Here is a 12,839-nt window from a genome sequence, read left to right as displayed (position 1 = left end):
AAGTACAAAGGAAAATGGTTCAGGACACAGATTCCTCCTTCTAGAATTTATCATTAACTTCTTAAAAATAACTCAGAGCTGCTGGCTGCTAATATCTTCAAGACTTCTCCCATCTTTATTTTATTGTATATCTGGTTAAATTTATTACTTTTCATACGAGTAAGAGAATACAGTATAGTACACCTTGGTTTAAAAGTTACCTAAGTGAATTCTGTTTAATAATATATTTTTCAACTTTATTAAGTAATTTAACTTATTAGACCTTAATTTCATAATGTTAAAATGAGAGGGCTAGACTTGTATTGGAGTCCAAACTAGTAACCCTTGAAGATGTAAGTGGAAGAGTTCCAAAATGACTTTCATACCCTTTTCCTGTTTTAGGTGGAATTCATAACCATCTAATAAAAAGACAGAAGATCCCTAGATTAAATATTTTCTAAAATAGATTTTTCTGCCTTTTTTACAATTCATCATCTGCTTAACTAAAAGATAACCTAGCAATATTATATTATATATATGGCATAATATTCCCTATACTCTTCTTTTAAAAAATATTACTCCTAAAAGGAAGCTTCTTAAAAATAACAATTATCAAAGGTGACTACTATTTCAACCCTGTACAAATTAAAATTTAATGGATAAATTATATGCTCTAAAACCAGCTTTAGGTTAATAGAAATGCTCAACAAAAAGAGCAAACTAAGTCCTAGAAGAGTATTTAGTACTTTCTGGTTTAAAAATGATCAAATAAGCCTGGCCGGTATGGCTCAGTGGATTGAGTGTTGTCCCATGGACTGAGAGGTCCTGGTTCGAGTGTTGTCCCATGGACTGAGAGGTCCTGGTTCGATTCCTGGTCAAGGCACACGCCTGGGTTGTGGGCTCGGTCCCCAGTAGGAGGCGTGAGGAGGCAGTCGATTGATGTTTCTCCCTCATATCGATGTTTCTATCTCTCTCTCTAAAAAATCCATGAAAACATATTTAAAAAAATTAAAATGATTAAATAAGATTCTTAAAGTATAGGAATGTACAAATTTAGAGTATTCAGTATATAAAACTTTTAAGGAAATATCTGAAAAAGATTAACCAAACTGAGTCACAGATACTTACTTGTAAATGGGTAATAACTCATGTCTTTTGATGGCACTGTCTGATTTTGTGTCACTGTCATACAACCTTTGCACATGTCTTCCAGTTCGAAGTGGAGGGCCTAACTTGTCCATCTTACTATTAAAATATATAAAGGTGTACCCATAAGGAGATTGCTATGTTTGTTTCTTGAGATCAATTGTTTTAAAGACATTATTCCGGTTCATCAGAAAGCCATCCCCCAAGCTCTTAATTATCTGACTGCCAGGGTAAGGACTAATGTCAAAAAGAATCTTCAGATAGTTCATACAATGCCCAGTATTAGATATAAAAATTCCGACTATGCAGGCCACCTTGCCAGTTCTGATGATTAGCCAAAGAAATGCCACATTTATGCATAGCAGGGCAATGCAATCAATTAAGACACTGAAAACAACAACTGGGTCAAGTAAAATTTGTGATGCTGGATGTTATTCTAGTTAATAAGATAGATTTATCTGACGCTTGTTCTTATGGAACTCCCATATAATCTCACTTTTTCCCATCCCTGAATTCACAGAAACTTTCTTTTTTTCTTTACTCTTTTATCATTTTCCCTGCACTTTAAAATTCCAAATACAAACTAAGAAATCAAATAATATTTATATCTTTACCCAATTTGACTTCCTACCAAAGAATGACTATTTTAGAAATTTACCCAAAGTAAAAATGATCCTATGTGAAAAACCATGGAGAGTAATTGAAAAATGACATGTAAAAATGTGAAGTGGCCACGCCAGAAGTATAAAGGATCTCCATCTAGAGGGCAATAGAGGAATTGCTGGTTTGTAGATATTTAATTGTTGTACATTAACCAAATAACTGAATCATATGTACTATTACCAACAATATGCATTGATAGTAGGGGAACAGGGAAAAACTACATAATGAAATTAGGAGAACTACCTTAAATGCCTACTGAAAACACCTCCATGCTTGGTAACTTTAAAGTACACTCTTTTTAAGGATGTTTGCTCGTTCATTCTGTCACTATTCACTGACTGTACAAATCCTGAGCACCTAACAATGTGTCAGGCACCGTGCTACATTCTGGGGCTATCATGGTAAATAAGAGACTGGATGCTTGGTTTTATGGAGTTTAGTGCCTAAAAAGGAATCTATCTATTTTTCTGGATTATAAAGGTCTCTAAGAAGAAACATATTTCACCCACTTTTACATTCTTTTCCTATCCTGTACTTAGCAGGCATTTTGTTGTAAAGGTCACTGATATGAATACTTTGTATGTAGTGGTGTTTACATTACTTAAAATATTTTAAAGTTTTAAAAAATGCCTTCATTAAATATATATTAAACATAATTTGTAAAGTGTTTGAGATTGAATTTGACAGTTTATTTGTGAAAGATTACTGGAAAAGTTCCATATTTGGAATTAAAACTAACAAATCAGAACTTTCTTTGAATTATCAAAACATTGTTCCAACTGCTACCTTAACAAAATGTATCTGGCTTTAGAATAAAAAATAAAGTATTTTATTTTCTGTCTCAGAAAAAAAGTTACAAAAATTAAAATTTAGGAAATTTTAAACTACATTTTAAAGACAGGTTCCTCTAACATAAGAACTACTCAGATCTTACATATTATATACAAACAACAAAGTTAAATTTTAGAAAGGAGATGTATAAAACATAATAAAAATCTAGAGGTAATTATCTAATGAAAATATTATATATATTCCATATATAAGAGGATTGTCAGTTAGTTTCAGATTTTTGAAAACCTAATTGAAAGGCAGGTTCCAATGACAATTTATCATGCCACATACCCATGGTATAAATTCGACTCAATTTATCTATTCATTTATCTACATATATATGTACACACGTGTGAATATAAACAAACAATTCAAATGTTACTTAGGCTAAATGTAAGTAAATGTTAGTCTTAAACTAAAATCACTTAAATTTATGTTCTAATTTGCTGCTTTATACTATGCTAATATCAAAGTATAACCATACAAAAACTAAATTTATAAATTTCAATATAATCGACTTTACCTACATAAAAACTTATACATATAAATATGTTATATATTTTTTATATATAAAATAAACATATAAAGATATACATATAAAATCTGGATTACACATATTTTTAAATATCATGTAATAAAAGTCAATAGTCAATATTGGGATAATTAAGTAAATCTTTAAAATATTAGTTTATGATAGAACTTTCAAATACTTAAATCTTTTCCTTAAAGTACCCATATCTATGCTGTAACAGACATTTCTCATGTATCACCTTCTTATTGATTTTGGTGTACACAAATACTTCCTTGCTCCTGTCTCCTTTTCAATCAAACCCCTAATTTCTGGGCCTCCACCTCCAGTAACGCTAAAGATAAGTCAAAGCAGAAATAGCATGAGGAAAATTTGAAAAGAATCTGAAATCTTTGCAGAAGTGGTGATCTTATCAAAAGGAATGTTAAGGGCTTCAATCCAACTGATTGCTCTTTGGCTGAAGTTTCTTCTCTCTGTCTTTCTTGGTCTTGCAAACCATCAGTTAAGGAAGTGAAGAACATGAATATAGAAACCAGGAAGTCTAAATCTATTACAGGTTTTGCCTTGACCTCAAGGGCCTTAGATGTTTCAAGTTATGAAAAAAATGCACCTTTGTTGATTTTCATACTGAATTCATACATCATCTACTTCTGAGGTTACTTTGAGAATTCACAGATGTTGGGAAAGTGCAATAACAAATCCACTTTTTTATGTATTTTGAGGAGTATAATTTCAATCATCTGATAGTACCCCATTAAGGAACTAGCAATATCAATGTTTTTGAGTACTGCATTGACATTTTCATTTAAAGGTTCCCATTCAGTAATGGCAATTATTATACACCGAAGGTCTGCAAGAAATTAAGGCAGGAATAAACAAATCCATTCAGCAGTAAAAGCAGCCTTGCTCTCCTAAGCAAGACAAAGGAAGGTATTTGAAGCTAACCAAGCACTCCCACATAGCAAGCATTTTAGCATTCTCAACAATATGATCATGCAACATAACACAGATTTTCAATTTCATGTATGTCCTTAAATTAGCACGTGGATTTGGTCAGAGTCAACATAAATGTATATTTTCAGTCCCTCACTGTTCTTTCATTTCAATCTCCAAACTGTGTTGGGTTAATAAGTTAAAAAACATTTTGGTTTCACAAAACACTCATCTATAGCCCAAGTTCCTAGGGAGCCCAAGTGGCTAAAAAATAACAGCTCTGTCTTTGGGTGTAAATGAAGAATCCTTAAAAACTCCTATCTTCAAATTATAAATATCCAATGCCTATAATGATTTATTTATTCTAAAATAGGGAGTAGCCAACTTTCCTGTAAAGAACTGGACAGTAAGTACTTTAGGCTTTGTGGCTAGACCGTCTCTACCACGAATATGCCACTGTGCCATCGGAACAGGGAGGCAGTCACAGACAACGCAAAACGTACTTAAAAACTAGACATTTATTTCTTACTGTTGTTAATATTAAGTATGAAAAACCAAAGCCAATTTTTGTATTAAGAAATATTCCTAACAGTCATTCTGTTGTTCCAAAGTAAAGTTGTTTTACACAGTAACAGATGTATAGCTGTGATAGTTTAGCTATTGAAAATTATCAGCTGAAACATCCATTTAAAGCTGGTAATTAACCATTAAGAAAACACAATTCCCAAGGCAAGACTGTGAACTCTGTGACAGAATTCATATGTGGCAATATTTATGTAAAAGCTCTGCATTTCATAATACTTCTAAAATCTCCTAGGATTAAAGATAGTCATCTTCTAGAACAAGGGAAAAATGTCCATTGGGTGTATGCTTAGCTTTAAAAAAAAAAAAAAAAAAAAGGTTAAAATCGGTTGACCCACAGGTTATCCAGAAGCAAACATAAGACTTTTTCCCAGAACAGAGACAAATTTTTCTGTGGTATGATTCCAATATATGCTAAATATCACAGATCACTTGCATGCGCGACTAAAGCTGAACACAGTCAAGACTGGGTAGCCCGGTAGGTGTGGCTCAGTGGCTGAGCATTGACCCATGCACCAAGAGGTCGCAGTTCAATTCCTGGTCAGGGCATATGCCCAGGTTGTGGGCCTGATCCCCAGTGGGAGGCATGCAGGAAGTGGCCAACTGATGTTCTTTTGCATCGATGTCTCTCTCTCTCTCTCTCTCTCTCTCTCTCTCTCTCTCTCCCTTCCCCCTCTCTAATATAAATACATAAATAAATAAATAAATAAATAAATAAATAAATACTGTATATACAGGCTTAGAATAATTCCAAATCACTGAAATTATTTCATTTTACTAATCTCAGAAGGCACTCAATTTCTTGAACATTTCAGCTAACCAGATGTCTTAATTCCTTTACACTATCCTGAATCACCTGTGTCAATGGAAGTAATAGTTGCCATACAAACTTCATATAATGATTCCATTAGTCCCAGGATCATGATCCTATGATATGCCAAAAGGGTGACAAAAGAAGAATTCAAGTTATTAATTCATTTCCTTTTTTCATTTTTTTGTCAAAAGTTTACTGTGTGCAGTCTGGCCAGTGTGGCTCAGTGGTTGTGCATCGGCCATGCACCAAGAGGTCGCCGGTTCGATTCCTGGTCAGGACACATGCCCTGGTTGTGGGCCCAAACCCAGTGGGGGGCATGCAGGAGGTGGTCAATAGATGTTCTCTCTCATTGATGTTTCTCTCTCTCAGATCAATAAAGGAAAAAAAAAGTTTATTGTGTGCAAATATACTGGGCATTATACAACACTTTGTAGTTATATCTGTAAGGCAGACACACAGAGCTTTATGATCACAGAGCTTATGAATCTAGCAAGGGAAATGGCAACCAGATCATTACCCCAATAATTCTAAAAAGGGAATGAAGTCTGCCACTAAATAGACAGCCAGATGATTCTGTTTAATAGAGTAATATAGTAATGTTCTAGTTAATATAGTAATATTAGCCAGATACAAACACCACCGCTCTCTTCCCAGTATCTAAAAACACTCCTTTAATATTTAAGGATCATATATGAATGGACAATTGGAGTTTGAATAGTTATGTTTTACAGTTTAATACGATGCAAGAGAATCAGAAATTTTAACTGTTCATCATATTTTAAGCAGTACGTAACAAAATTATGTGCTCAAAATCTTTCATTGTTAGTAAAACCATTTTCTCCAAGGGATCATGTAAATGTTGATCAGATTTTCTTAGGTCAGTTGACAAGGTCTAAGCAGAGTCACAGATGTTGTCAGTGAGACAGAGAAATAAGATGGGCACAAAGTCAAAGACATAAAGCTGTTTAGTGGCAAAAAAGCGCCCAGATGCCTAGTTTTCTAATTCAGTCAGTGCCCCTTTCTATTACACAAGCCAGCTTCACGTGCCCCATTTAAGAGTACAGGGTGCCAGTGCAACTCAGTATTGCCAACTGATAGAATTACCAGCACAGGAGCAGTACTGAAAAATACCAGCTTTTAATTCATCTTCAGTTGCAAATGAAACTATAAATAATACTACAAACACAAACTATAACATGTAAAGCAATTCTTTGTGATATGGTTAGAAAGACTTTGTAAGTTAAAACACATATGGCTATGTCTATACTTTAGTTATTAAAGTAAAATCAGTAGAGAAGTGAGGAAAAAAATCAAGTAAGTTTTTGGCACTGGAAGCTGAGAACCTTTTACTTTTCAACGACCTGTTCTAATGATAACCTCTCTCTTTCTTAAAGATAGCCTGTTTCTTTTCGGAAGCAGAACAAAAAGAAGGAAACATTTAACTAATTAGATCTTGTTAGTTGGTTATTTTCTTTTTCTACAAAAGAAATTAAATTCCTTGTATTCTTGCACTTTCTACACCGTCCATATTAGGAAGCAAAAGGTAATTACTCTTATTTGACATTTACCCTCATATATATTTACTATATAAAAACTAAAGTGATAATCTATATCTGAAAGTAATGTGTGCTATATTTCCCATACCAACTTTATTTGGGTTTCTAAAAATATAGACATAAGCCCTTGTTCGAATGGTCACGTAGTAATCCTTCATTTTCTGACATCAAAATGGACGAGAAAGTAAGCTTCTACTAGAATATGAGGTCTTCTATTAAAATCTCTCTCTAGTGTTATCAATAATTTTCCCACAGTAACATAATGGTTGAGAGCTTCATTATGCTACTTGATTGAAAGCCATGAAATAAAACTGTAGAAAAATAACAAGTTCTTAGAAAGTATTAACTAAAAGGAAGAGAATCACCCACACTATTACTATTGCAGCATATTTGGTCTTTTTTAGTCTACACCTATTTTTCTAGTTTTCTATCATAGCAAACATGGAGTTTGTATCCTATAGTCCACTCATGTTATAGCAGAATCCGCTTACTAACATTTTTATATATTTTCATGGTTGCATAATATCCCTTTGTTGATTTTCAACATTTGCTCTTCAAACAAAGCTAGACATATTTAGGTGACTTTATATTTTTTACATTATAATAAAAACATATGAAAAGAGACTAATGTTTAGAGCTATAGATACCCTGATTTGTGTCCTGCTTCCAACTTTTCACAGCTGTGCGGCTTTGAGCACAGCTTCTCTGATCCGCTGGTTGTCCATAGTAGAGTGGTTTTAACCAAAATATATGTAAAATGTCTAGCACAGTGCCTGATACATAATGCTTAATAAATCATGGTTATTACAAAAATCTTCAATATTTAAAATGAATTACTTAGCTATATTCCCTGAGTAAACTTTTTCAATCAAAAATATAAATGTTTTAAGACTTTTGGTAAATGTTACCAGATATCCTTCCAATATTGTTATACTAATTTAGCAACGAGTGTGGTCCTGACATGCAATATAAGACAAAGAACTTAGAAAAAAAATTAAGGTTAATGAAAAAGCTACATATAAAGCTACAAAATAAAACCTTAGTATTATTTATACAGATATACATACACATATACATATATATGTCACTAATAAATTAAGTAGACTCAATGTAGACTTACCCTGAATGAGGGGCTGCTATCCCTTTATGCGAGGGGGATAAAGGCTGAAGTTTGTTTCCCAAAGAGCTGCTAACTGAAGACACTTTACCTGAAGGCACAGCTTATAATAAAAAGGTATTAGTTTTAATGACACTCTGAAAATTTTTAAAAATCACACAAAACAGCATCTGACAAGGACAACAATGGTTTTGCGGCAATAAATCTAAACAAGTTATCAACTAAGAACTATTTTTGAAAAAAAATGAAATTTCCAGGGAACAACATATAGTACTCTTCATTTCTAATTTCTATATTTCTTTCTTATAACTTACATACATATAAAGGTACACTTCAGTCAATATCCTCTTCAAATCATTAAACATTTGTCTATTAAGGACAACTGTCAAATTCAGAGCAGTATCGGTTGAAATGAGGGAAAATGGTCAAAGAATCAATAAAAGAACTTGGTTGACTATTCTGAACAAATGCTATATCATTAACAACATCGAGGATATACACTGAAGCTAAAAAAAAGAAAAGAGGACTATAAAATATCCAAAGTAGCCTGGCTGGTGTGGTTTAGTGGTTGAGCATCAACCATACACCAAGAGGTCACCAGTTCATTTCCTGGTCAGGGCACAGGCTTGATCCCTTATATGGAGCATACAGGAGGCAGCCAATCGATGTTTCTCTCTCATCAGTGTTTCTATCTCTCTCCCCCTCTCCCTAACTGTTTAAAATCAATAAAGCATATTTTTGAAAAAAAAAAAAGTCTAAAGTAGAAGCTATTGAAAGTTACTTTATTTACCCAAAAATAATTACCCTCCCTACCGCTTCTTGTTAATTATAAATCTATTTTAATAATCCAAATAGAACACTATCTTCATTTCCTTTTCTACCAACACTGTAAATGACAACAAAGAGAGGAAACATGTCATTTCATGGATGCCATTACCTACAACAGTCTTGCTGGTGCCACTTGGCTGTGGTAATCGTGAAGATCCTGATGATAGGGTCCCAGGGGAATTTGACTTTTTAAGAGCAGGTGGCTTATACTAAAATAATAAAAATAAAATATTTTATAAACATAATTTTTGAATATCAATAGTAAACTAGTGTTTCACAACCAGTATTTCATCCTGTTTAATGAACAATCCTATTGTTACCCAAAGTGAGAAAGCATAGCTTAGAAAGTGTTACCTCAGAGAGAGGTTTCCCGAAATGTTCCTTCTCAAAACTGGTTACTGAAAGTTTGGCTCAGACATCCTATTGCTAAAATAAACAAAGAGCAACCTTCCTCAGTTCAGAGGAAAAAAGATTTAGTGGAAAACATTTCCTTAGTGTTAGATTTTAAATGCTAAGCAAGTATTAACAGAAAAACTTGAGACACCAGACAATGCTCACTGGGCGGTACAGCTTTCAAAGGTCACAATTTTACATGTTCCTGGGTGTGGTTTAATAGTTCAAATGTATAATCTGGCTACACTTCCTGATAAAAATTCCCAAGATTACATATTAGTCCAGACAAGTTATATAATAGCTGCCTTTGGCATATCCCCATCGGGGAGAGACAGCCAATTCTGGCTTCATGTCCTCGCCACACTGTGCCAAAGGAATGGGGTATGGGCTGAGCAAAGACAGGGCACATCAGCTTATCTTGTTTAGTTTTATTTCTGCTCCACTTTCTAGAGGGATATCACCATTAATTTTATTTTACTGTAATTTTGTTCAAACTTGAGCCAAATTTTTTTCATTCACTAAATACAAAATATCTTATCAATCGCCTGATCTGATATAAAGAAATGCACTTGGTTCAGGGTTAAACCCCAACTTAACAACAGAACAGAAATAAAGACTCAGGCCACCTTAGTGCCAGCCCAGTGCTTTACTATAAGGTGATTACTGCACTTGTGTGTACTTGAGTTAGCCTAATGCAGTATTTACACTGCTTAGGAGTTTATGATGAGTTTTCAACCTGGTTTTCAAAAATCAAATCATATTTTATAACCAATAATCAGTAGTAGCATTACTACTAAAATGCTGCTGGCTAAACACAAATTTTAAAGTCAAACGTGTAACTCGGAAATTCAGTATGTGACCTTTAAAAAAACAAATCTTGATAAGAGGGTCTCACACACACTCAACTACCATGCACATTTGAAACTATTATGCTAGAAACTAAAATTTTTTAAGTGCTTGGTAAATAGAAAACCTTCAATAACTGTCAGATAAACAAATGACTAGAAGACTTTGGAGATAAGCCATATAAAGACAGTTTCTTTTAAAAATGAGGTGTTTCTGGTTTATGTTTTATTATTTTTTAAAAACTAATTTTGAGAGAGAGGCAGAGAGAGATGAATTTGTTGTTCCACTTATTGATGCATTTATTCGTTGATTCTTATATGTGCCCTGACTGGGGATGGAACCCACAACCTTGGCATATGGAGCCGACACTCTAACCAACTGAGCTGCTCGGCCAGGGCCGACGTGTTTCTGGTTTAAAATGGCATATGTTAGTATGTCTCTCCCACAGAAATACCAATGAAAATATTAGACGAGATTTTAAAATGAACCACAATATGGAAAAGAAGACCTAACAAAGAATTAGGTCTTTAGAAAATAAGACATGTCTTCTAAAAATAGGGCCCATAAAACTGAATTGAGGACAGAATTGGAGATCCACTCCTATTTTGTTAATTACCAAAAAAGAGTAAAATGATCTGCATAAATGAAGGCGGCATAGTACATATTGGGAGATGAAGCCTTTAGTTTGAGCACAGGCAGGAAGGGCCCTAGCAGCAGTACATTGGGACTATAGATATTTATGTGCATATTAGAATTTATTATTATTAACTGTTTACAAATAGAAAAAGGCAGAATATGCCTTTCAAAAGGTACTTTGTTTCTCTGCTTTCTATATTAGGCCTCCTACCACTTTACTCAATTTTATTGTCAGGTTTTCTGAGGTACCTAGAACCTAGCCCAACCTTATCTATCTCCTATATTTCCTATTAGTTTCAACAAGATCTAGTCAGGTTAGTTTCTTTTCAGAATCCTCATACTACTCTGAATGCCTCTTGTTTAAAACATATTCACCTGCTTCTCTGTAAGTTGCTGTTCCCCTGACCTAGATAATCTGACTCCTTCCTCACTGAGCTGTATTTTATCTATTTAACAACATCTTGCTGAAATTCGACCAGTGTTATGAAGGCTTTCAGGATGACTCTAGCTATCAACAATTTCATACAAGTTCATTCAGAAGAACAAGATAATTTTAATGCTATTACAGTCAATATATATTTTTTTCGTTCATTAAGTATTTGGTAGGTGCTGGTTATTTCATGTGTTTTTATGAAGATCACAACTCAAATAAATTTCCTTAGTAAAACATTTATATTTACAAAGACTTTTTATTGAATGGACAAGCTAAAAGAACGTGGAGGACATTCATTTCTTATAAAATGTTCTTATAAGATCACAGAAGGCACTATTTGGGCCGCTCCTCCAACTAAGCACTAAAAATGCCCAGAACTGATGATAAATAATATTGCATGTTGGTGAAAATACAGTTGTTAAATATGACAAGGACATATCTAAGGATCTTTAGGAAAAGCACTGTATTTAGTTTATCAATGTACACCCAAAACTTGCTACAGTGTCTGATGCACAGAGGGTACTCAATAAAAACTTGTTGAATGCATAAAGATGAGAAAATCTGAGGTTAGACTGAAACGAACATCTGTGTCGAGGCATAGAATCAGCACTGATACCATTTAGGTAGGAAAATCAACTACCTGGATTTCACACTTATCAATCACTTGGCACCAAACTGTTAGAATATACACATTTTATTATATTTCATTTGCTTTAATATTTTATACTTGAAACAAAACAAAAAATCATATTAACTATTTATATAAAAGATTATGTGTTTGACATCTGTTTTAGAAATTATTTGAAAGGAATTACTATTCTTTCCCCACAATAATAATAATGAGGTGCTGTATTTCCAATAATATTAACAAAAACCCAATGAAAGAATTCTCTCCAGGAGGCCCCACTTATAATGGAGTCCTTTTATCCACAAATACCAAGAGATATAGATTTACTGCCTGCTAGATTAACAGTACTAAAAAAATTATTTACAAATGAAAGCTTTATAAAGAATGAAATCTGCTTGAAAGTAAGACATTATTAATGTTACTGTGTAACAGTATGCTTAAAGAAAAACAATAGTACTGTAAAAACCCATTTCATGTAACAAAATCCTTATATGGTTAATGGTACGCCAAGCGCTTTCACACACATCATTCCATTTGCTTCTTACAATACGCATGTAGATCCCCACTTCACAGATGAAGAAATAAAGGCTAAAAGCAGCAGTTGGATTTGACCCTACATTCATTCCCTCACATGCATTATTTATGCACAATAAGGAAACAACCAGTACTTACATGATTTTCAAACCAGGATTTTACTGCCAGTTCCTTACTCTTCTATCACCTCTGGTTTCCTCTGCAGCTGCTTCACCTATTTTTAACTTATTTTCTTACATTTTTCCTAATACCTCTTTAAAATCTGTATATTTTCAAGCCTCTACTAACTCAAGTCCATTTCAAGTTGATTAATTTTAATTATTTGTTTTCAATTAGCTATTCACATTTCTTACTAAATCCATGAACAGTAATATATACATTTTAGCAGGTG

The 12,839-nt window shown here is 33.5% G+C and overlaps 1 protein-coding gene across 2 annotated transcripts in view; it reads right to left on the bottom strand.

Annotated features, from left to right (window-relative positions):
* Window positions 1-12,839, bottom strand: part of ZC2HC1A (zinc finger C2HC-type containing 1A) — a 44,317-nt gene that overhangs the window by 12,861 nt on the left and 18,617 nt on the right. Inside the window, exons 6-8 of one of the 2 annotated variants that reach the window (XM_036264110.1) lie at window positions 9,088-9,187; window positions 8,154-8,253; window positions 1,108-1,224 (exon numbers count right to left, since the gene is read on the bottom strand). In XM_036264110.1, the coding sequence (XP_036120003.1) occupies window positions 1,108-1,224; window positions 8,154-8,253; window positions 9,088-9,187 (317 nt within the window). The remainder of the gene's footprint in view (window positions 1-1,107; window positions 1,225-8,153; window positions 8,254-9,087; window positions 9,188-12,839) is intronic. The other variant, XM_036264109.1, reaches the window with a different exon arrangement.

Source organism: Molossus molossus, unplaced genomic scaffold (genome assembly GCF_014108415.1).
Source record: "Molossus molossus isolate mMolMol1 unplaced genomic scaffold, mMolMol1.p scaffold_m16_p_16, whole genome shotgun sequence".
Lineage (NCBI taxonomy): Eukaryota > Metazoa > Chordata > Mammalia > Chiroptera > Molossidae > Molossus > Molossus molossus.
Note: the sequence above shows the minus strand (reverse complement) of the source record. Positions and strands in the feature narration are given on the sequence as shown.